This window comes from Mesoplodon mirus (assembly GCF_964341445.2).
Source record: "Mesoplodon mirus genome assembly, chromosome: 8".
NCBI lineage: Eukaryota > Metazoa > Chordata > Mammalia > Artiodactyla > Ziphiidae > Mesoplodon > Mesoplodon mirus.
This window is the reverse complement of record NC_138984.1, coordinates 953,894-977,318: the sequence shown is the minus strand read 5'-3', so window position 1 is coordinate 977,318 and position 23,425 is coordinate 953,894. Positions and strand designations below refer to the sequence as shown.

The 23,425-nt window shown below is 54.3% G+C and overlaps 1 protein-coding gene across 1 annotated transcript; it reads left to right on the top strand.

Annotated features, from left to right (window-relative positions):
• The first annotated feature begins 16,924 nt into the window (after window positions 1-16,924).
• Window positions 16,925-22,814, top strand: GPR35 (G protein-coupled receptor 35). The gene is made up of 2 exons (XM_082631215.1): window positions 16,925-17,435; window positions 21,144-22,814. The coding sequence occupies exon 2, from the start codon at window positions 21,154-21,156 to the stop codon at window positions 22,063-22,065; it is 912 nt and encodes a 303-aa protein (XP_082487341.1). The 5' UTR covers window positions 16,925-17,435; window positions 21,144-21,153; the 3' UTR covers window positions 22,066-22,814.
• The last annotated feature ends 611 nt before the right edge of the window (window positions 22,815-23,425 follow it).

Genomic DNA, 23,425 nt, shown 5'->3' with positions numbered 1-23,425 from the left:
CTGCCGTTTGAAGTGAAGGGAAAAGTCACTTTGTTCCTGGGGACACTTTGAGTTTTTATGACCACAACACGTGGCCTAGGACATGGCTGCTCCATCAGAGGAAGAGTCTTTTCTAGTTGAGAGGACAAGCTTTGGGGGCAGCCTGGGCCCACCAGTCCCAGGGGTACTCAGCTCAGCAGCTCTGGGGCCCTATCTGTCTCCAGGGTTCTGGCTGCAGCCCGGAGGTGGTCCAGTCTGTGCAGCGACCTTCAGGCCATTCCTCTCTGATTCTGGCAAGTACAGGCTGCATCTGCCCAGACTGCACAGCCCCGAGTATGGCCTGGGAGCCTGCTCACTCGGGGTCCCTGGGACCAGTGGCCGTGGAGGTTTAGTCAGGGGCACTCGTGTGCAGGATTTCCTAAGCCTCCCGCCTCCCACCCCACTGCCCCGTCCCCCCCCCGCCCCCCCCACACACAGGGCCAGGACCTGTCCTCAGCTGACTCCTGGTCCCTTCACAAATCACCCAGGAGGTGAGGCTGCTGGCTGAGGAGCCAGCACTGGCTTGGGCTGGGCTGGGGCTGCGCTGTCGAGCGCCGGGCCAGGTCCCCTGCAGGTTCCGGGGCCTGGGCAGATAGGATGCCGGGGTGCCGGGGCATACGTGTGCATGTCCCTGTGGGCTCAGCCCTCGTCCCCCAAGCCCCACGGATGGGACCCGCCGGCATCTGCGATCCCTGTCCACCACCTTTCTCCCCAAGTCCCTTCATTCTGAAGCCCCTCTGTGAGCATGTGCAGCTCCAGGCATGGAGGCTACTCAGGTTGGACCGTCTGCACACAGGTCACCCAGAGAGTCATGACAATGAGGTGATAGGTGACGCATGGGGGTGGCAATGGGGCTGGGTGGTCTTTGACTGGCCTGGGGTCAGCCAGGTGCAGGGCAGGGGCTGGCAGAAGAACCGGGCACCCTCAGAGAGTGGAAAGAAGCTCTCTGTGCCTGCAGTGCGGGGAGTGGGCTCGGGGAACAAGGCAAGAGCTGAGGCTGGAGAAGCATGTGAGGGTTCCGAGGCCGTTCCAGGAGCTGGGGTCTCGCGTCTTGGGCAGTGAGCCCCATGTGTGCCTACTTGACATCTGTCTCTGGCTGAAGTCTCAGGAATGACTGCGGGGAGGGGACCAACCAGAAGGCTGCTGCTTTCTTGCAAGCGAGACAGGAGGGTGTCCCGGCAGGCGGGGGGCGCGGAGGAGACAGGGCAGTGCTGTGGGCTGCTTGGAAAGCAAAGCCCGCAGGACGCGATGTTTGATGCTTACTTAATAGGTTTGGTTATGCAGATGGACGTGAGGAGAACTGGGACCTTCCGATCCATGAGCATGGTGTAGCTATCCATTTTTGACAGCTTAATTTCTCTCAGCAATATTTTGTGGTTTTGAGCATACCTGTTTTCCATTCCTAGTTTGCTGAGAGTTTCTATCATAAATGGGTATTGAATTTTGTAAAATGATTTTTTTGCACCTATTAAGAGGATTATGTTCTCCTTTATTTTATTAATCTAGCGAATTATATTGATAGACATTCTAATGTTAAAATAAACCTTACAATCCTGGGATACTTGTGCATGGTGGATTATTTGTTTTCTATATTGCTGGCTTCAATCAGCTAAAAATATTTTATTAAGGATTTTTGTGTCTACGTTCATACATGATGTTAATCTGTAGTTTTCTTGTAATAACATCTTTGTCTAGTTTTGCTATGAGGGTAAATCTTGTCTTTGAAAATGTGTTGGGAAGTGTTCCTCCTTATTTTCAGAAAGTGTTTAAGATTAGCATTATTTCATCCTTAAATGTTTGATAGAATTCACCAGTGACATCATCTGGGTCAGGAGTTTTCTTTGTGGAAAGATTTTTAATTATAAATTCAACAACTTTAATAGATACAGGCTATTCAAATTTCATATTTCTTGTACAAATTCTGGCAAGTTGTGACTTTCAAGGAATTTGTGAATTTCAACTGAGTTGTCAAATGTCTCTGCATAAAGTTATTAATAATGTTTCCTATTATTCTTCTAATGTCTGTAGGATCTAAGTGATGTGTCCTCCTTCATTCTTTTTTTTTTTTTTTTTTTTTTGTGGTATGCGTGCCTCTCACTGTTGTGGCCTCTCCCGTTGCGGAGCACAGGCTCCGGACGCGTAGGCTCAGCGGCCATGGCTCACGGGCCCAGCCGCTCCGCGGCATGCGGGATCTTCCCAGACCGGGGCACGAACCCGTGTCCCCTGCATCGACAGGCGGACTCTCAACCACTGCGCCACCAGGGAAGCCCCTTCATTCTTGATATTAGTAATTTATGGGTTTTTTTTCTTTTTGTTTTGAATTTTTAAATTTTATTTTATTTATTTTTTTATACAGCAGGTTCTTATTAGTCACCCATTTTATACCTATCTGTGTATACATGTCAATCCCAATCTCCCAATTCATCCCACCACCAACCCCCTGCCACTTTCCCCCCTTGGTGTCCATACTTTTGTTCTCTACATCTGTGTCTCAATTTCTGCCCTGCAAACCAGTTCATCTGTACCATTTTTCTAGGTTCCACATATATACGTTAATATACGATATTTGCTTTTCTCTTTCTGACTTACTTCACTCTATGACAGTGTCAAGATCCATCCACGTCTCAACAAATGACCCAATTTTGTTCCTTTTTATGGCTGAGTAATATTCCACTTATATATGTACCACATCTTCTTTATCCATTCGTCTGTCAATGGGCATTTAGGTTGCTTCCATGACCTGGCTATTGTAAATAGTGTTGCAATGAACATTGGGGGGCATGTGTCTTTTTCAGTTATGGTTTTCTCTGGGTATATGCCCAGTAGTGGGAGTGCTGGATTTTAGTTTTTTAAGGAAATCCATACTGTTCTCCATAGTGGCTGTATCAATTTACATTCCCACCAACAGTGCAAGAGGGTTCCCTTTTCTCCCCACCCTCTCCAGCATTTGTTGTTTGTAGATTTTCTGATGATGCGCATTCTAACTGGTGTTAGGTGATACCTCATTGTACTTTTGATTTGCATTTCTCTAATTATTAGTGATGTTGAGCAGCTTTTCATGTGCTTCTTGGCCATCTGTATGTCTTCTTTGGAGAAATGTCTATTTAGGTCTTCTGCCCATTTTTGTATTGGGTTGTTTGTTTTTTTAATATTGAGCTGCATGAGCTGTTTATATATTTTGGAGATTAATCATTTGTCCATTGATTCGTTTGCAAATACCTTCTCCCACTCTGAGGGTTGTCTTTTCGTCTTGTTTATGGTTTCCTTTGCTGTGCAAAAGCTTTTAAGTTTCATTAGGTCCCATTTGTTTATTTTTGTTTTTATTTCCATTACTCTAGGAGGTGGATCAAAAAATATCTTGCTGTGATTTATGTCAAAGAGTGTTCTTCCTAAGAGTTTTTCTCTAAGAGTTTTATAGTGTCCGGTCTTACATTTAGGTCTCTAATCCATTTTGAGTTTATTTTTGTGTATGGTGTTAGGGAGTGTTCTAATTTCATTCTTTTACATGTAGCTGTCCAGTTTTCCCAGCACCACTTATTGAAGAGACTGTCTTTTCTCCATTGTATATCCTTGCCTCCTTTGTCATAGATTAGTTGACCATAGGTGTGTGGGTTTATCTATGGGCTTTCTATCTTGTTCCATTGATCTATATTTCTGTTTTTGTGCCAGTACCATATTGTCTTGATTACTGTAGCTTTGTAGTATAGTTTGAAGTCAGGGAGTCTGATTCCTCCAGCTCCGCTTTTTTCCCTCAAGACTGCTTTGGCTATTCAGGGTCTTTTGTGTCTCCATACAAATTTTAAGATTTTTGTTCTAGTTCTGTAAAAAATGCCACTGGTAATTTGATAGGGATTGCACTGAATCTGTACATTTCTTTAGGTAGTATAGTCATTTTCATAATATTGATTCTTCCAATCCAAGAATATGGTATATCTCTCTATCTCTTGGTATCATCTTTAATTTCTTTCATCAGTGTCTTATAGTTTTCTGCATACAGGTCTTTGGTCTCCCTAGGTAGGTTTATTCCTAGGTATTTTATTCTTTTTGTTGCAGTGGTAAATGGGAGTGTTTCCTTAATTTCTCTTTCACATTTTTCATCATTAGTGTATAGGAATGCAAGGGATTTCTGTGCATTAATTTTGTATCCTGCAACTTTACCAGATTCATTGATTAGCTCTAGTAGTTTTCTGGTGGCATCTTTAGGATTCTCTATGTATAGTATCATGTCATCTGCAAACAGTGACAGTTTTACTTCTTCATTTCCAATTTGTATTCCTTTTATTTCTTTTTCTTCTCTGATTGCCGTGGCTAGGACTTCCAAAACTATGTTGAATGATAGTGGCAGGAGTGGACATCCTTGTCTTGTTCCTGATCTTAGAGGAAATGCTTTCAGTTTTTCACCATTGAGAATAATGTTTGCTGTGGATTTGTCATATATGGCCTTTATTATTGTTGAGGTAAGTTCCCTCTATGCCCACTTTCTGGAGAGTTTTTATCATAAATGGGTGTTGAATTTTGTCAAAAGCTTTTTCTGCATCTATTGAGATGATCATATGGTTTTTATTCTTCAATTTGTTAATATGGTGTATCACATTGATTGATTTGCATATATTGAAGAATCCTTGCATCCCTGAGATAAATCTCACTTGATCATGGTATATGATCCTTTTAATGTGTTTTTGGATTCTGTTTGCTAGTATTTTGTTGAGGATTTTTGCATCTATATTCATCAGTGATATTGGTCTATAGTTTTCTTTTTTTGTAGTGTCTTTGGTTTTGGTATCAGGATAATGGTGGCCTCATAGAATGAGTTTGGGAGTGTTCCTTCCTCCTCAATTTTATGGAAGAGTTTGAGAAGGATGGGTATTAGCTCTTCTCTAAATGTTTGATAGAATTCACCTGTGAAGCCATCTGGTCCTGGACTTTTGTTTGTTGGAAGATTTTTTTTTTTACATCTTTATTGGCGTATAATTGCTTTACAATGGTGTGTTAGTTTCTGCTTTATTGTTGGAAGATTTTTAATCACACTTTCAATTTCATTAGTTGTGATTGGTCTGTTCATATTTTCTCTTTCTTCCTGGTTCAGTCTTGGAAGTTTATACCTTTCTAAGAATTTGCCCATTTCTTCCAGGTTGTCCATTTTATTGGCATAGAGTTGCTTGTAGTAGTCTCTTAGGATGCTTTGTATTTCTGTGGTGTCTGTTGTATCTTCTCCTTTTTCATTTTTAATTTTATTGATTTGAGTCCTCTCCCTCTTTTTCTTGATGAGTCTGACTAATGGTTTATCAATTTTGTTTATCTTCTCAAAGAATCAGCTTTTAGTTTTATTGATCTTTGCTATTGTTTTCTTTGTTTCTATTTCATTTATTTCTGCTCTGATCTTTATGACTTCTTTCCTTCTGCTAACTTTGGGTTTTGTTTGTTCTCCTTTCTCTAGTTCCTTTAGGTGTAAGGTTAGATTGTTTATTTGAGATTTTTCTTGTTTCATGAGGTAGGCTTGTATAGCTATAAACTTCCCTCTTAGAACTGCCTTTGCTGTGTCCCATAGGTTTTGGATCATCGTGTTTTCATTGTCATTTGTCTCTAGGTATTTTTTGATTTCCTCTTTGATTTCTTCAGTGATCTCTTGGTTATTTAGTAACGTATTGTTTAGCCTCCATGTGTTTGTGTTCCTTACGTTTTCTTCCCTGTAATTGATTTCTAATTTCATAGTGTTGTGGTCAGAAAAGATGCTTGATATGATTTCAATTTTCTTAAATTTACTGAGGCTTGATTTGTGACCCAAGATGTGATCTATCCTGGAGAATGTTCCATGTGCACTTGAGAAGAAAGTGTAATCTACTGTTTTTGGATGGAATGTCCTATAAATATCAATTAAATCTATCTGGTCTATTTTGTCATTTAAAGCTTTTGTTTCCTTGTTTATTTTCATTTTGGATGATCTGTCCATTGGTGTAAGTGAGGTGTTAAAGTCCCCCACTGTTATTGTGTTACTGTTGATTTCCTCTTTTATAGCTGTTAGCAGTTGCCTTATGTATTGAGGTGCTCCTATGTTGGGTGCATATATATTTATAATTGTTATATCTTCTTCTTGGATTGATCCCTTGATCATTATATAGTGTCCTTCCTTGTCTCTTGTAACGTTCTTTATTTTAAAGTCTATTTTGTCTGATATGAGTATTGCTACTCCAGCTTTCTTTTGATTTCCATTTGCCTGGAATATCTTTTTCCATCCCCGCACTTTCAGTCTGTATGTGTCCTTAGGTCTGAAGTGGGTCTCTTGTAGACAGCATATATATGGGTCTTGTTTTGTATCTATTCAGCAAACCTGTGTCTTTTGGTTGGAGCATTTAATCCATTCATGTTTAAGGTAATTATCAATATGTATGTTCCTATTACCATTTTCTTAATTGTTTTGGGTTTGTTTTTGTAGGTCCTTTTCTTTTCTTGTGTTTCCTACTTAAGGAAGTTCCTTTAGCGTTTGTTGTAGAGCTGGTTTGGTGATGCTGAATTCTCTTAGCTCTTGCTTGTCTGTAAAGCTTTTGATTTCTCCATCAAATCTGAATGAGATCCTTGCCAGGTAGAGTGATCTTGGTTTTAGGTTCTTCCCTTTCATCACTTTAAGTATATCATGTCACTCCCTTCTGGCTTGTAGATTTTCTGCTGAGAAATCAGCTGTTAACCTTATGGGAGTTCCCTTGTATGTTATTTGTTGTTTTTCCCTTGCTGCTTTCAATAATTTTTCTTTGTCTTCAATTTTTGCCAATTTGATTATTATGTGTCTCAGCGTGTTTCTCCTTGGGTTTATCCTGTATGGGACTCTCTGTGCTTCCTGGACTTGGGTGGCTATTTCCTTTCCCATGTTAGGGAAGTTTTCAACTGTAATCTCTTCAAACATTTTCTTGGGTCCTTTCTCTCTCTCTTCTCCTTCTGGGACCCCTATAATGTGAATGTTGTCGTGTTTAATGTTGTCCCAGAGGTCTCTTAGGCTGTCTTCATTTCTTTTCATTTTTTTCCTTTATTCTGTTCCACAGCAGTGAATTCCACCATTCTGTCTTCCAAGTCACTTATCCGTTCTTCTGCCTCAGTTATTCTGCTATTGATTCCTTCTAGTGTAGTTTTCATTTCAGTTATTGTATTGTTCATCTCTGTTTGTTCTTTAATTCTTCTAGGTCTTTGTTAAACATTTCTTTCATCTTCTCGATCTTTGCCTCCATTCTTTTTCCGAGGTCCTGGATCATCTTCACTATCATTATTCTGAATTCTTTTTCTGGCAGGTTGCCTATCTCCACTTCATTTAGTTGTTTTTCTGGGGTTTTATCTTGGTCCTTCACCTGGTACATAGCCCTCTGCCTTTTCATCTTGTCTGTCTTTCTGTGAATGTGGTTTTTGTTCCACAGGCTGCAGGATTGTAGTTCTTCTTGCGTCTGCTGTCTGCCCTCTGGTGGATGAGGCTCTCTAAGAGGCTTGTGCCAGTTTCCTGATGGGAGGGACTGGTGGTGGGTAGAGCTGGCTGTTGCTCTGGTGGGCAGAGCTCAGTAAAACTTTAATCCACTTGACTGCTGATGGGTGGGGCTGGGTTCCCTCCCTGTTGTTTGTTTGGCCTGAGGCGACTCAACACTGGAGCCTGCAGGCTCTTTGGTGGGGCTAGTGGCACGGACTCTGGGAGGGCTCACGCCAGAGAGTACTCCCCAGAACTTCTGCTGCCAGTGTCCTTGTCCTCATGGTGACCCACAGCCACCCACCGCCTCTGCAGGAGACCCTCCAATACTAGCAGGTAGATCTGGTTCAGTCTCCTGTGGGGTCACTGCTCCTTCCCCTGGGTCCCAATGTGCAAACTACTTTGTGTGTGCCCTCCAAGAGTGGAGTCTCTGTTTCCCCCAGTCCTGTCAGAGTCCTGCAATGAAATCCCGCTAGCCTTCAAAGTCTGATTCTCTAGGAATTCCTCCTTCCATTGCCCTAGCCCTAGGTTTGGAAGCCTGACGTGGGGCTCAGAATCTTCACTCCAGTGGGTGGACTTCTGCGGTATAAGTGTTCTCCAGTTTGTGAGTCACCCACCCAGCAGTTATGGGATTTGATTTTATTGTGATTGCGCCCCTCCTACCTTCTCATTGTGACTTCTCCTTTGTCTTTGGATGTGGGGTATCTTTTTTGGTGAGTTCCAGTATCTTCCTGTCAATGACTGTTCAGCAGTTAGTTGTGATTCTGGTGTTTTCGCAAGAGAGAGTAAGAGCACGTCCTTCTACTCTGCCATCTTGATTCAGGCTCCAATACATAATCTTGTATTATGTGTATTTTACAAAATGAGGATAAAGAGGAACACAGAGATCATCTGGCCACAGCTAGTATAAGTAGCAAGCACTGGGATTTAAAGTCAGTCTGTTTGTATCCAGTCTGAGTTCCATTGCCTCCAGCTGATCAAGGAGTGAATGATCTTTTATCTGGATTTTTTTTCGTGATCAGTTTAGCCAGAGGTTTACCAGCTTCATTGATCTTTTCAAAGAACTAACTTCCATTTTATTGATTTTTCTCTGTTGTTATTTTTCTATTCTATTACTTTTACCTTTTCTTATTTCCTTTCTTCTACTTACTTGGGTTTAGTTTGTTGTTGTTGTTGTTTAGCTTCCCAAAGTGAAATCTTAGATGACTGATTTTAGGCCTTTTCTCTTTCCCAGTATCAGCACTTAAAGCTACAAGTTTTTCTCTAAACACTGCATTTAGCTTTATCTCACAAGTATTGATAAGTTGTGTTTTCATATTAATTAGTTCAAAATATTTTCTGATTTCCCTTTGATTACCTATTTAACCTTGAGCTTATTATACTTATGTTGCTTAATTTCCAAATATTTGGGCATTCTTTAGATAGCTTATATCTTTTGCTACTGATTTCTCATTTAGTTGTGTTGTATTTGAAGAACATATTCTATATGATTTAAATCCTCTTAATTGTTTTGAGACTTGCTTTCTGGCCCAGTATGTAGCCTATTTTGGAGACTATTCATGTGCACTTGAAAAGAATGGGTATTCTGCTCTTGTTGGGTATGCTGCTCTGTGGACATTGGTGTGGGCAAGTCATTTGATGTTGTTCAAGTCTACTATATCCTTAATAATTTTTTCTCAGTTACTGAGAGAGGAGTGTCAAAATAACCTATCGTAAGTGTGGATTTGTCTATTTATTCTTCTGAGTCGATCCTTTTATCAATATGAAGTGTCACCTTTTTATCTCCAGTAAGAGTCCCTGTATTGAAGTCTACTTAGATATCAATACAGCCATCCCAAATTTCTTATGATTAGTGTTTTCATTTTACGTCTTCTTCCATTCTTTCACTTTTTTTTCATTTTTTACTTTTAATCTATCTGTTTAAAGTGTATATCATTTAGAGAGTGAATTGTCACTTCTTGCTTTTCTAATTAGTTTGATAATCTTTGCCTTTTAATTGGAGTGTTTAGACCAGTTATATTTAATGTAATTATTGATGTGATTAGGTTAGATCTACCATCTTGCTATTGTTTTCTATTTATCTCATCTATTCTTTGTCTCTTTTCCTCCCACTTTTGGATTGAGTACTTTGTTTTGTATTCCATTTATCTCCTCTGTTGGTTTATTTATTATGCCTCCCTGTTTTATCTTTTCAATGATTGCTATTGGACTTACAATCTGCATATTTAACTTATCAATGACTGATTAGATGTAGGAGGGAGGGGAAATTTGTGTGTTAAGAATGACACTCAAATATCTGGCCTGGGCAACAAGAGGGATCATTCTCTGAGATGGGGAACTTTGAAGCAAGATTACAGCGTGGGAGTATGATGAAGGGGCTTGATGATGTGGTCAGTTCTGGTCAAGTTGCGCTTAAAGTGCTTGTTATATGTCCAAGAGAAGATGCCTTGTGGACAGTCCATGTGTGGTCCAGAGGTCTGGGCTGGAGCTGGCAGAGGGGTCAGGGCATAGGGGTGATGCTTGAATCAACAGGACTGGGTGAATCTGTATGGAGAGTGTGTGATGGGGTGAGAAAGGGCCCAGGACTAAACCCCAGCAAACCCCAAGTTAGGGACCCACACGGAGAACAACAGGGATGTGAGAGGATAAGCCAGAGAGGAAAGAACAAAATAAGGCGAGTGCACCACCGTCACAGAGCCAGAAGGGCAGTGGCCCAGCAGTTAGCCTGTGCCCTGGGTCCTGCTGCCAGATGCAGACAGTATGCAAGGGGGCCTCGGAGGCCATCTGAGGGCCTCCTCCTTACCTGTGCACAGGTACCTGGTGTGCACTTAGAGCTAGTTAACGTTTCATTAAAACACTTTAGAAGTAAAGAACTAGGGATGGTTCATCTCTGCCAAATGCTGCTGGGAGATGGAACAAGGTGGTCTGCCAGGGCCTGCTGGGTCTACAACATGGCAGCCAGAGGGCCCTCAGAGAGGATGCCTCTATGTGCTGACCATGATGGGTCCCAAATCCCAGTGGCAGAGCAAGGAGGGGTTGGGAGAAGCAGACACTGTGCGTGCAGACGTCTTTTGGGAGAACGTGTGGGCCCGAGGCACTGTACTGTCCTCTAGCCAGGCTCTGCAGAGGGCTGGGCCACCAGGGGAGGCAAGCAGTCAGCCAGACTCAGGCCAGGCTTCTCCAGAGGGGGAAGTGCAGCGGGGAGGCATCGCAGCACCATGGCCGACAAGGGGCCCATCCTCTCGGCCGGCAGCGCTTCCCTAGGGACCGGTCTCACGAGTCGAGTCGTGCTCTGTCCTGCTCCGGAAGCTGCTCTTGCAGCCAGCCGCCCCCCCACCCCTGGGCAGGTTCCGCAGGCCCCACCCCTCTCCTGGCCGCTTATCTAAACAGGAGCAGCCCCAGCAGCTTTCCACAGCCCTGCAGTCTGATCAATCTGCCCCAGTACTGACTTCCTGGAAGTGCAACCGCACCACATGGGGCTGTGCAGACTGACTCTGACCAGCTGCTTGGTTCAGGGGCTGCCAGAGGGCGCTCAGCAGATAGTGGGGGGAAACAAACAGCTGGTGGGTGGGGTGGCAGGCCTGCAGCAAGGGGCCTAGGACGGGCAGGTGGGGGAGGTAAGAGCAGAGGTTGGTGGCCCAGGTGAGGGTGAGCAGGTGCGAGGGTAGGGCCCGTGAAACCGCCCTGAACTGCTGTGGTGTGTGTGCATGTACATATACATGCACGCATGTATACATATGTGTGTATACATGTATCTGTGCCTGTGATTACGTCTGTGTGTCTATGTACATGTGCACACGCGTATGTATGTGTGCATGTGTGTGTACCTGCATGTGTTTGTACGTGCATGTGTATATACATACATGTGCATAGATGGGTGGGGTGCTTGTTAAGTTGGGCTCGCCCCAGACAGACTGGCTGAAACCAGCCTGAGCTAGAGGCCGGCTGCCCTTAGGGGAGGGGGCAAGGGGGAAACTCCTCATGGACAGACAGGACCCTTTCAAGGGAGACGCGCCCCCTCCTGCTCTGAATCCAGCTGCTGACTTTAAGGCAAGGATGATGTGCGCTGGGCACACACTTGGGTTGCTCTCTGCCCATCGGACTCCCCAGCCCGAGGTCGCCGCCGGGAGCAGGGCCTGGGAGCTGCTCTTGGGCGGTGGGGGCCCCTGCAGAGGACTGGCCACCTGGTGAGGAAGGAGGGCGGAGAATGGGCAGGGGATGCCCAGGCAGGGCAGCGCGGGCCGGGATGGCCATCTCTGCTGCGAAGCCCGAGACCAGGCGGGGTGCTGGTGCTGGAGGGCCGCCCGGGGATGTGGCGTCCCGGGTGGGGGGCTATCATGGGGCCAGCAGCTGCCTTCCAGGCAGAGAAACCCTGGGCAGAGAAAGGGGAAGGAGGCCCTGGAGCAGGCAGGAACCTGCGGTTGGAGCAGCACCATGGCCCACCCACTGCCCCTGCGGGAGGGGTCTCGGGGTTCAGGGCAGGAGGCAGAGTGGGCAGCCTGGGAGCTGTCCCAGAGGAGGCCTGGTGGGCCGTCGGGCGCCCCTGCTCTCAGCCAGCTGGGAGAGGACTGGACATCCCTGGCTTGGTCTCTGTTGGGCGCCATGGGGTCCCAGGGCAAAGGGAGCACGGGGGGAAGGAAAGGGCTGCAGAGCATAGGAGGGCGGAGGCGGGGTCTGTCTGGGGACACCAGGGGTTTACGAGGGGGACTGGGTGGGGGAGCTTGCAGTGAGAGAGCAGGGGCATCGGGACGGCTGGACGCCAGGGATGCCCGCCCCAGAGCACCGGAGTGTGTGCTCTGGACCCATGGCCTCTGTCCGCCGGGCCCCTGGCCTGTGCGGTGGTCACAGATGGAGGGACAGTCCAGAGCCCGGAGAGCATCTGCAGTGCTGGCTGTCTGACCAGAGGACCACAGGCTCCCCGCCCCGGATGTGCCTGCTCGTTCCTGGAAACAGGGCAGCCATCCTTGGGCCGCTCAGAGCCTGCCCCCCGTGGGCTCACTGGCCGTGTGGGGACCAGGTGGCAGTGGAGGCCAGAGGCCGAGGGCAGGCAGGCGGCGTGGCCGCCACGTCCTTCCTGGTGTTTCCAAGCCCGGTGCTCTCCCTCTCTGGCTGCGTCCCACTGACTCCACCGTTTGAGGGGGAAACACGAGCCCCTGCGGGTGACACAGTGGGCGTCCAAAGGTGGCCCATGGAAGCTGGCCTCCCTGCCCCCTGTCTGCAGGCACATCCAGGCCCTGAGGGCGGCTGCTGAGGCTCTGGCACCTCCTGCCCTCCTGCCCGCACCCTTCCGCGCTCAGCCACATTTGCTGAGTGGGTGAACGAATGAGCGAATGAGGGGCAGGGTGAGCAGGGTGGGTCTCAGAGGCCACGCAGTGGCTTTGTGGAAGGACAGAGGTGGTGGCCACAGGGGCAGGGGCTGGAGGCCTTCCGCAGGAGGGCCCCTGCTGGCCGTGGCGGCATCTGCAGCTGAGCCAGGTGGGGCTGGCGGGCAGGAGGTGGGGTCTAGGAGGGAGGCGGGTGGCAGAGCTGCCAACTGCCGCGTGCCCGCCCGCTCCCCTCCGCCCACACGGGCGAGGACTTGGCTCTCCCTGCCCCTCAAACCACTTCTGTGGTGCCGTCCCCTCTCCGCCTGGCCAGCGGGCAGTGCACGGAGATGAGTCATGGGTCATTCCCGAGACCCTGCGCTGGCAGCCGGGTGGCTAGGCTTGGCACAGAGCAAGTCTCGGGTTGAGGGCACCTCGGGCCGAAGAGCTGGACTCAGGCAGGCAACCCCTCCCGTTCCATGCCCCCTGGCTGACCGGCCACCTCATCTGCCCACCTAACGCAGACCCTTCCCCAGCCACGCACCTGTGTCTCTATTTTTATAAACTTTTTATTATGGGAAAGCTCAACTATATATCAAGGTAGGGAGTCTAGTACAGAGAACCCCAGGTCTCCTGCCCCATGAGGATCAACTCCCCGGCTCCTGTCCAATTCCAGCCACTGTGTCACCCAGCCAGTGACACTTGAGTGCACTTCCAGCAGACAAGAGGCCAGCCAAGGTGCCAGGAAGGTGCCCGAGGACAGAGGGCTGATTCCTGGCCTCGTCCCCTTGCCGGCCGATTCCCATTGTCCAGTCACAGAAGGATGCCTTCCCCAGGTGGCTCTCCCCAGGTGGCGGGCAGTCGGGCCCACGAGGCCGCATCTGGCCATGCCTCTGGTCTGTGGATCCCACCGCCGGGTCCCCTGAGGGGCTGTGAGGCTGGGGGCAGAGCCGGGGGCCTGGGCTCATCTACTGCCCCTGAGAGAGAGAGAGAGAGACCAATCTGCAGGGAGACAAAGGGAGCGAGGCTGGGAAGAACCAGGCCGGTGTGGTGGTGGGGGGGCGCGGTGGGGGCAGACCCAGCAGAGAAGGGCTCCTAGAGGCCAGCGGCTGCCGGGTGGGGTGACGGGGGGACGGTGCCGGAGAGGAGGGGGCGAGGGGCAGCCCAGACAGGAAGGGTCTGTCCCCTGCCTCTCCCGGCCTTCCTCTGGGGAGCTGAGGCTGGTCTGACGGCTCAGGGGGAACCCCGGGCCCAGGGCCTGCGGGGGAGAAGCAGCCCGCCCAGTGCGGACAGGGCCGGCAGCGGTTCAGGAGTGGCTGGCGTGAGGACCCGGGACAAAGCTGAAGGGACTGCGAGGAAGAGCAGGCGAGCGGCCCAGGGCAGGGCTGCCGGCCAGCGGGAGGAGGGCAAGGGGGATGCCGCCGCGGACGACCTGCACCGGCCACCTCCTCTCCCTCCCCCCAGCCGTGTCCCTGTGCCCCTCAGTTTCCTGAGGGGTGTGCCCCCATCCTCCTCCACTCCCCGCGTGGCATCCTGCAGTCACCCCCGCCTTGCCCCACTGCGGTGACAGCAGGGGCAGATGACAGGGCCCCCAGGCTGGCTTTTGGCCAAACCAGCGGGAGGTGGGAGGGATGTTTCCCAGGCCTGGTTTCTGAGAAGAGGGGAACAGAAAGTGCCTGCAGTGACAGAAGTCCACGCCTTCTCTCTCAGCTTTGCAGGGATGCCAGGCCCAAGGCTGATCCTAGGGCCCTCGGGTCCCCCCGCTCCAGGCCAGGCGCCTGGGCCAGGGTGAGGCAAGTGAGGCCTTGGCCCAGCACATCTAAGGGGCCCCACGGAAGTCAGTAATCAAGATAAACTGTCCTTCAGTGCAATATTTTAATATATCAGAGATAATGCAGAATCCACGAAGAACAAAGGATCAGCATACTAGATTAAAGGCAGAGCGGTGGGACCGGCATTCCTTTGCCTCAGGCTGAGAGGCCCGATGGAAGACCAGCCTCCACCCGGCCCGTCAGGCTCTGGAGGTGCCTGCTGCACAGGGTCTCCCTCGGCCTGCACCAATGGCCACATCTCCCTTCGGGCAGTCAAGCTCCCCTGTCCGCCCAGCTGTTCTGGGGTTTGTGCAAGAGAGGTTGTCGGCTCCATCTCCCGCCTTCTGTTCCCAGTGCCCAGGCAGGCGTTGCTTGCGCCCTTCCATCTTCCAGGAAGCCCCTCCCCCTCTCCGCTCCTCCCACCTTCCAGGTCCAGCTCCAGGGCCTCCTCCTTCAAGAAACCTCCAGGTCCTGACCTGCCCTCTGTGAAGCCTCGCAATGTGAGCGCACGCTCCCCCCGTGCTGGGTATGCCCACCTGGCCCATCTCCCCTGCCCCCGCCCCCCCGCCAGCCGAGTCCAGCACGTTTGCCCACGTGTGGGGTGGCGAGGGTGGGCACAGAAGAGGGGCAGACCGTAGTGTAGAGTGAGGTGAGAGTGGACACAGAGTGTATGTAGCCTGGGGAGGACAGCCTGGGTGGGTCAAGACCCTTGGCCAGTGGCCACACTGCCCGGCTCAAGACACCCCACCTGAGTGTCCTCAGGGTCCTTCGTCCTCTTTCTTGGCCAGGGTCCTGAATCCCCCACTCTCAGGGCTTTGTCCCCTCCTGGACCCTGACGGCAGGGGCCTCGCTGTCACCCAAGGTGAGGAAGCTGGGGCTCCCGGAAGCAGTGAGGTTTCCGGGTGGCGGTGCGGTCGGGGCCCTGGGCCACATCCACAGCCTCCGCTGGAGTGATTCCGCCTCCTGGGGGGCACTTCCCTCAAAGGGAGGCTCACCTAGATAGGGTAGTGATGCCAATTTCCACCCTTGTGAGCATCTCCCAGCTGCAGGTGTTGCCAGCAGCCTTTTTCTCTCAAACCCCAAACGTTCGGAGGGGCGGGGGGCTGGGAGGCAGGGGCGGGAGAGACCCTCCTTCAGACCTGCGCCTGGACCACCACCACCCACGGGCCTGCCACGTGGGCTCCCTAGCAGGTGCAAAGCAGGAGAGGAGGGTGCTGGGATGAGGCGTGGGGGGCTCTGTCTGAGCCTGAGCACCAAGGCTCCGGGGGCTCCACGGTGGGTGCCAGCAGCGGGGTCCTTCCCAGTCTTTCTCTGAGGAGGGTCCTTTATGGTTTTGAGGCCAGCCGGCAGCGAGAATGGGCCAGGCCTCTCGGAGCCCCGGGGATCCAGTGGGACTTGAGGAAAGGACCCGCCCCCCCCCCCAAGCAGCCCCAGCTCCCTCCACTGGGAGGGAGCTGGCCGAAGGGCCAGTAGATGGAAGGGCCGTGGGGCAGGGAGGTGGGGAGAGATGCTCCATTCCACTCCAGGCCGACAGGGCTCTGAGCCTGCGGCCACTCCTGTTTACAGAGCGCCTGCTATGGGCCAAGAATCTGCTTGTTCCTTGGCGCTGGCCACCCGGTTGGATTCTCCGGTTGGGGCCCCTGCTGACCGGTGAACGGGATTTGTTGAGGCCCTACTATGCGCGAGAGTGGGTGAGGTCCCAGCCACCGGCCAGAACAAGGACACAGGAGACATTCAGGGGAAGCCCTGTGGAGGATGCCAGGCAGGGTGGGGGGCTAGGGAGGGGCCGGGGGAGGAGGCTGGGGAGACTGGGGGTTGGGGGATGGGCAGAGAGCAGGCAAGGCAGGGGAGGAGCCCACGGCGGGACCCTCAGGCCTGGGTCTGGAGGGTGGAGCCCGGGCCCTCCTCAGGGGCCTCCGGGCAGGGTCCCTGGTCCCAGGCTTAGGAGGCCTGGGCCAGCCACTCCCCTTCTCGGGGCCTCAGTTTCCATCTGTGGAGACGGGCAGGGCTGGGGTCGGAGCTCTCCCAGGCCCTCGCAGTCTGTGCAGAGAGAGGTGCTGAGGCCAGGTGCTGCGGGACCCAAGCGGAGGGCTGCGTGGCCCGGAGGTGGGCTCTGCAGGGGGCGGGAGTAGCCCTTTGAGCAGGGTCTCCCAGCCCTGAGCTCAGAGTGGGGAGAAGAGAACGCCCCAGAAGGGCCTGGCGGAGCGGGGGAGGAGAACGCTCTGGACCAGGGGAAGGGACCGTCTGGAAAGAAGGCGCCTGAGGAGGTGGGCGTGACGAGGTGCAGCTGGTGGAGGGGAGGGACGAGTCGCGGCTGGAGCAGAGAGCGGGAAGCCCAGGAGGGCCGCGGTCACGCCGTCAGCGTCAGCGTGGGCGAAGTGCGTGCGAAGGTGCAGGGCCTTCCTGCCAGCATGCCGGGGCGGGGTGCGGACACCGACCGCAGCCCCGGGGCTCAGCCCTGGGAAAGGCTCAGCGCCATCCGGAGAAGCCAGAGACGACGGGGAGAGAGGATGCCTCCCCGCCGCCTGGTGGTCTGGACTCGCCAGCTCGGGCCATCTCCAGAGCGGGTGCCCTGTCTTAGCAAGCACGCTGCTCCTCTGGAGGTGTTGACCCAGGCGGCCTCTGGCACCCCACTTCCTCTCCCAGAAACTTCCCCAGGCAGCCCTGGAGCGGGGCTGGTGCAGGTGGTGGGGAGCCACGTCACCCCCTCTGCTGTCATCAGCACACCCACCGCCTGCCAGCTTTAAGGAGGGGTACAGTCAGGGGGACCGGCTCACCTCAGCCCTGCTTCCCCACCGCCCCCATCAGGCAGCACCTGCGTAGGCTTCGGCAGCTCAGGAGGAAAACCAAGGCTGACTGCAGGTCAGTGCCCCTGGGGCCAGGGGTCTCAGAGCGGAATGAGGGCTGGGATGGGGTCTCAGCAGGTGAGGGCTGGGATGGGGTCTCAGCAGGTGAGGGCTGGGATGGGGTCTCAGCAGGTGAGGCCTGGGATGGGGTCTCAGCAGGTGAGGCCTGGGATGGGGTCTCAGCAGGTGGGGGCTGGGATGGGGTCTCAGCAGGTGGGGGCTGGGATGGGGTTTTGAACCTCAGCAGAGTGTCCTGATGGAGGAGACCTGCAGGAGGTGATGGTCTCTAGAAAGGGGGCATGAGCGCAGACAGCAGTGCAAAAGAACTTAGGGTGTCTCCCAGGGCCTGGACTCCCACCTCATTCAAGTCTCTGAAATGTATCCGTGGGTTGAGACAAGCATCTGAAGCTGGAAGAGGAGGTATCTGAGTGGGGTTTTCCTAGCACGGTGAGCGCTGCTTTGTGAAACTTGTCCTGGATCCTGGGCTATTTCTAAAGTGGGGTCCCAGCTCCAGAGGTCTCTATGGTGCCCAGGCAACGGGGGTCTGCGCCCACTCTCTGCCCCAGATCCCATTCAGGGAGTCCGCGGGGTTCCTTGGGGGCCCAGCAGGGAGGGCTGGCGGGAAGCTGCGTTGTGCTCGGACCTCCCAAACATGACCAGACTTATCTCCAGGTGACAGCAAAGGTATTTCAGCGCATAATCAGAGGGTGGCTTCCTACATCTTATAGGGGAAGCTGACTGATCTCACTGTCACCCCTGGAGCAGGAAGCGACACCCCTGAGGTACTCCTACCCCTCGGGCCAGCCTCCCCCAGCAGGAACTGACAGAGGGCCCATAACAGCCGAGCGCTCTGAGCCCCGGCCGTGCTGCAAGGGGCCCCAGCCGCCACAGGGCAATGGCTGCACAGTGTCTGTTGGAGGTGACAGGTCTGTACATCCAAGCAGGAGGCCAGCTGGGGTTCCTGTTCTCCACAGAGGGCCCCATGCCCTCGCCTGGCACAAGCAGGGACCTGAACTGGTTGCCGTGCCTTCTGGGGACCCCATGCTATTTGAGCTGGACCTTGGGACTTGACTCCCCAAACTTTTTTCACCCTAAAGGACAGAGATGAGGTGCCATGACCAAGGCATTTCCTCAAAGTCTCGTGTGCACCCTGAGACTCTTGCAAAGTTGGTGTCCTTCTCCCTGACAGTTAGTTTGTTTTATTATAAAAGGGAAAATTGAAAGACTGCAGTTAGATTTTTTAACTTTCCTGCACAAAATATTGGGCCACACTGAGGCTACACTGGAAGTGATACGCCCCCGGGTGTGTGGACCGGGGCCCAGACCATAGGCAGCCGTCTGAGTGGAGGGTCTCAAGGGAGGGGACAGGCCTGCCTCCTTCTTCTCCCGCCCAGGCAGTGCCTTGGGCTGTGGGTGATCCAGAAGCGACAGCAACCATCTGCTGCTGCAGGCACCACTGGCCAGAGTAGAGAGGGGTAGGCCCTGGACCCAGCTCAGGTGGGGAGATGGCACGGAGGACCCCCTGTGGCAGCTGGGCCTGCAGAATCAGGGGATATTCCCAGGAGGCTCCGAGGGTTCCAGGCTGCGGGTGCCACACAGAGCTGGCCTGGCTGCGGCCAGCAGGGCAGGCGGACAGGAAGCGAGGATCCCAGCAGTTGTTCCAGTGGGTTCCGGGGTCTGAGGAGACTGACTGCGTGGGTCTGGGGGTCACAGAACCTGTGCAGAGTGACATGTCGCTCAGAACGGGGACAGAACAAGCAGAATCCTGCAAACACGAGAAGAGAGGCTCCTTAGGGGCTGTAGAGATTCATACACAGTGAAAGGGCCCATGAAAATTTAATTGCTGGCAAATGTGCCATTTATAATTCAGCAGAGATGGAGTGGGATAATTGGTGGAAGACTTCTGTTCTGGCTACAGTCTGTGCTCCTGCCTCCCTAGTGGACTGCGGCCTGGAGGTTCCCAGGGGGCCGTGGCTGAGGAAATGGGCACCCCATGCCAGACACCAGTGAACCTGACACTGCAGTCACTGGGCTCTGGATGATTCTTCCCTTCCTGTGTGGGGAGGGGGCGGGCGGAGCAGAACCCACCAACCTGGCTGTGGGCCCTTCCCTGAGTGGACTGAAGCCCCTTCCCTACCTCACCTGAAGGTCAGCGAGCCCCCAAGAGGGCCTGTGCTCATGGGGGAAGAAAGGCCACTCCCGCCCCACCCCTCCAGGCCCTTCCAGCCAGAGAAACAAAGGTGGGGGGATGGGAGGGGGTCTGGTGGGCATGCGCCACTCACGCATGCGTGCTCCGTGGTCCTGCATGTTTGACACCAGCACCTCTGGGTGCTGCCGGCTCAGGGTGAAGCCAGAGCCTGAACTTTGCACCATCTGCCACGGCCCAGAATGTCCTACCACTGACCCCACCCACCTCCACCCTGGTGAGCTGATCCCAGCAGTCCCAGGCTGTGTCATGGAGCATGTCCAGGGGAGCAAGAGGCGTGGAGGGTGAGGCCACGTGGGTGCTTCTGATCATGACAGGGTGTACGACGCCCAGTGCCACCCTAAGGCCGGCTCTGAGCCACGGGTCTGCACCCGGAGGAGCAGGGCTGCCCTCATGGCCCTGGCTGTAGGGAGCTCAAGGGGACTCCTGACCCCAGGGGAGCCTCAGGCCAATCTAAGTGGGACCTCAGGGCAGAGAGCTGGGGAGGGTCTTGGAGGGAGGCTGGCGCGTGGGGTGGCCCCAGCCACTGTGCCATCAGGAAGAGGATAAAGCATTGGAGGGAGGGAGGGAGAGAGGAGGGAGGGAGAGAGGAGGGAGGGAGGGAGAGGGGAGGGAGGAGGGAGGGAGAGGGGAGGGAGGAGGGAGGGAGGGAGAGAGGAGGGAGGGAGAGAGGAGGGAGGGAGGGAGAGGGGAGGGAGGGAGAGGGGAGGGAGGAGGGAGGGAGGGAGAGAGGAGGGAGGAGGGAGGGAGGGAGAGAGGAGGGAGGAGGGAGGGAGGGAGGAGGGAGGCTGGTGCCTGGGGTGGCCCCAGCCACTGTGCCCTCAGGAAGAGGATAAAGCACTGGAGGGAGGGAGGAGGGAGGAGGGAGGGAGGAGGGAGACGGAGTTCTGGAGTTTTCTGGAGAGCTGGTTGACTGAGCCACGGACCCTGCTGTACTGAACCTCAGCAGCCAGGAAAGGCCAGGTGGGGCAGGTGCCGGCCCACCGAGGTGCAGGTGTGGATCAGACTCGGGCACCACCTGCAGCTGGGTTTGCCGAGCGGGCGGAGGGGCCAGTAGGTGGCTCTGGGCTTTGTCCTTGGCCTGTCTTGGAGCTGCCTCTGAGCGTCCCCCCACCCTGTGAGAACGGTACTGGGTCTGGGCCGAGGCTGGCAGCGTTGGGGTGGCTGGGACTGGAGGTGGGCGGTGGGCTCCCGCCTTCCTTTCTGCCCAGCGGCAGGCAGGTCCCTGCAGGCGAGGGCTCGGGAGAGGGGAAGGGGGGCTGGGTCTAGCCCTGGGCCTGCTCACTGTGCGCCTCGGGCCCGTGGGCCTCCGAAGGCCTTGGTTCCCCACCCATTAAGTGGGTGGGGGGGTGGCCTGGAGGGTGCCTCAGAGCTCCTTTTGATTTTTTCTTTGGGAAGGTGGACTGGGGGCTCCTGACTGTGGGGTGGGTGCTCACCGCCTGCAGCCCTGGCCGGAGGTGGGCGGGCCCAGGCCCCCCTCCCTGCCTGCGTGCCTCACGCCCTGCTCCCCTCCTGCAGCCCCAGGACCATGAACAACAGTACCTGCAGCTCCAGGGAGCTCCCCGGGCCCCAGGTGGCCAAGTACGTCTTCCTCACCTACATGGGCGGGCTGCTGTTGCTGGGTCTGCTGCTCAACGGCCTGGCACTCTGGGTGCTGTGCTGCCGCCTGCTGCGCTGGACAGAGACCCACATCTACATGGCCAACCTGGCCGTGGCTGACCTCTGCCTGCTCTGTGTCCTGCCCTTCTTTCTGCACTTCCTGAAGAGCACCACAGACACGCCACTCTGCCAGCTCTCCCAGGGCATCTACCTGGCCAACAGGTACATGAGCATCAGCCTGGTCATGGCCATCGCCGTGGACCGCTACGTGGCCGTGCGGCACCCACTCCGAGCCCGCGGGCTCCGCTCCCCACGCCAGGCCGTGGCCGTGTGTGCCACGCTCTGGGTGCTGGTGCTCGGCTCGCTGGTGCTCCACTGGTCCCTGGACATGCAGGACGGTGGCTTCTGCTTCTCCAGCCGCTCCAGGCAGACTCCCTACACCGTGGTCTTCTTGCTGCTGGGCTTCTACCTGCCGCTGGCCGTGCTGGTCTTCTGCTCTCTGCAGGTGGTGACCGCCCTGGCCCGGAGGCCAGCCGCCGACGCAGGCCAGGCGGAAGCCGCCCGGAAGGCCTCTGGCATGGTCTTGGCGAGCCTGGCCGTGTTCGTGGTCTGCTTCCTGCCCTTGCACGTGGTGCTGACTGTGAGCACGGCCCTGGGCCTGCACACCTGCGCCACCCGTCTCGCCCTCCAGATCACCAGCAGACTCTCAGACGCCAACTGCTGCCTTGACGCCATCTGCTACTACTTCATGGCCGAGGAGTTCCAGGAAGCATCTGCGCTGACCGCCCTCCCCGCCAGAGCCAAGGCCCGCAAGAGCCAGGACTCTGTGACCTTGGCCTAGGAGACGGGCCACGGGCTCCTGGGAGGCAATGCCGAGGCGGGGACCCGTGAGCAGCGATGAGGGGTTCCGGGATCGGGCTGGGGGCACTCTCACGAGGCCCAGGTGGGCAGAACAGCCCAGGCACGGAGCCTGGGGAGGAGACACCCCTACCCCTGGGGCCAAAGAGGGGCAGGGAAGAGGGCAGAAGGATGAGGCCTGAGCGAGGCCAACGCCAGGGGCCCTGGGTGGGGCTGCACATCTGCTGCACCCGGAGCCTGGTACATCTGGGGTGCTGGGGGTGGGGCCTTCTGGGTGCTGTGAAGCTCTGACGGCCAGCTTTCTGCGGCCGCCCCTCAGGGGCCGGAATAAAGCTCTCCACCAAGGCTCTGTGTGTGCCACCCACACTCACATGGTGGGAGGTGGGGGGCCTGGGGGCATCTTCCCAGGTAACTTTCTAGAGCTTTCCACTTGGGGGGCTCTCCTCAGGCCCTGCCACCTGCTTCCCACCCCTGCCCACCCCCCATCCGTCTGGAGTTCTGGCAGGGCTGTTGGCAGTTCCTGGAGGGGCCACGCTGGCCGCCATGGAGGGCTGGTTCTCATCTGCCTTGTCAGTCCCGGGCCCGGGCCATGCCGAGTGTAGGCAACTGGTCCTGAGCTCCCAGTCCAAGTGTAAGGAGGGGCGGAGGGGACAGTTGACTTCTGTGTCTGGCAGGTGACACGAGCGAGCGTCTATAAGGGCCAGAGGTGGGAGGAGCCCCATGAGCCATCTTGTGCCTCAGCCTGGGGCGTTAGGAGGCCCTGTGGACAGAGACAGTCTCAGGAATAGAGAAAAAGTGAGAGATGGGAGAGAATGAGAGTCAGATGAGGAGAAAGCAAGAGGGAATGGGGGTGGTGAGAGAGCCTGGGGGTGGGAAGTGTGGAGGAAAGAAAGGGGGAGCGGGGACAGAAGACAACAGGGGGAGAGTGACAGGGACAGGAGGAGAGAAGGACAGGCCAGAGACGAGAGTGAGGAAGACACTGAGCAGAGCGAGAAGGGGCATCGAGGAAGGCGAGGAGAGAGCACGAGGGCGGAGCCGGAGAGGAGGGAGAGAGGGACCAACAGGCAGGGAGACGACAGGTCAGCCTGGTCTCCCCGAGGCGCCAGGCCCTCACGCTCTCCTGCAGACCGGGAGCCCCAGCGGCTGGCCTGGGAGCCCTTTTGATCCCTCAGAGGGTCCCCGAGAGTGGGTGGGGGTCCTGGATTCTTGAGGAAGGACCAGGGGCCAGCTCTGCCTGCCACAGGAGTCTGGGGACCCCACGCCTAGGGCCGCCGGAGGATGGACCTTACAAGGGGCCACGTGGCCTGGGCAGACAGGGTAACTGGGCAGAGGTGCAGACCGGC

Excerpts from the sequence above, each read along its gene's own strand:
- GPR35 (XM_082631215.1), top strand. The coding sequence starts at position 21,154 with ATGAACAACAGTACCTGCAGCTCCAGGGAGCTCCCCGGGCCCCAGGTG.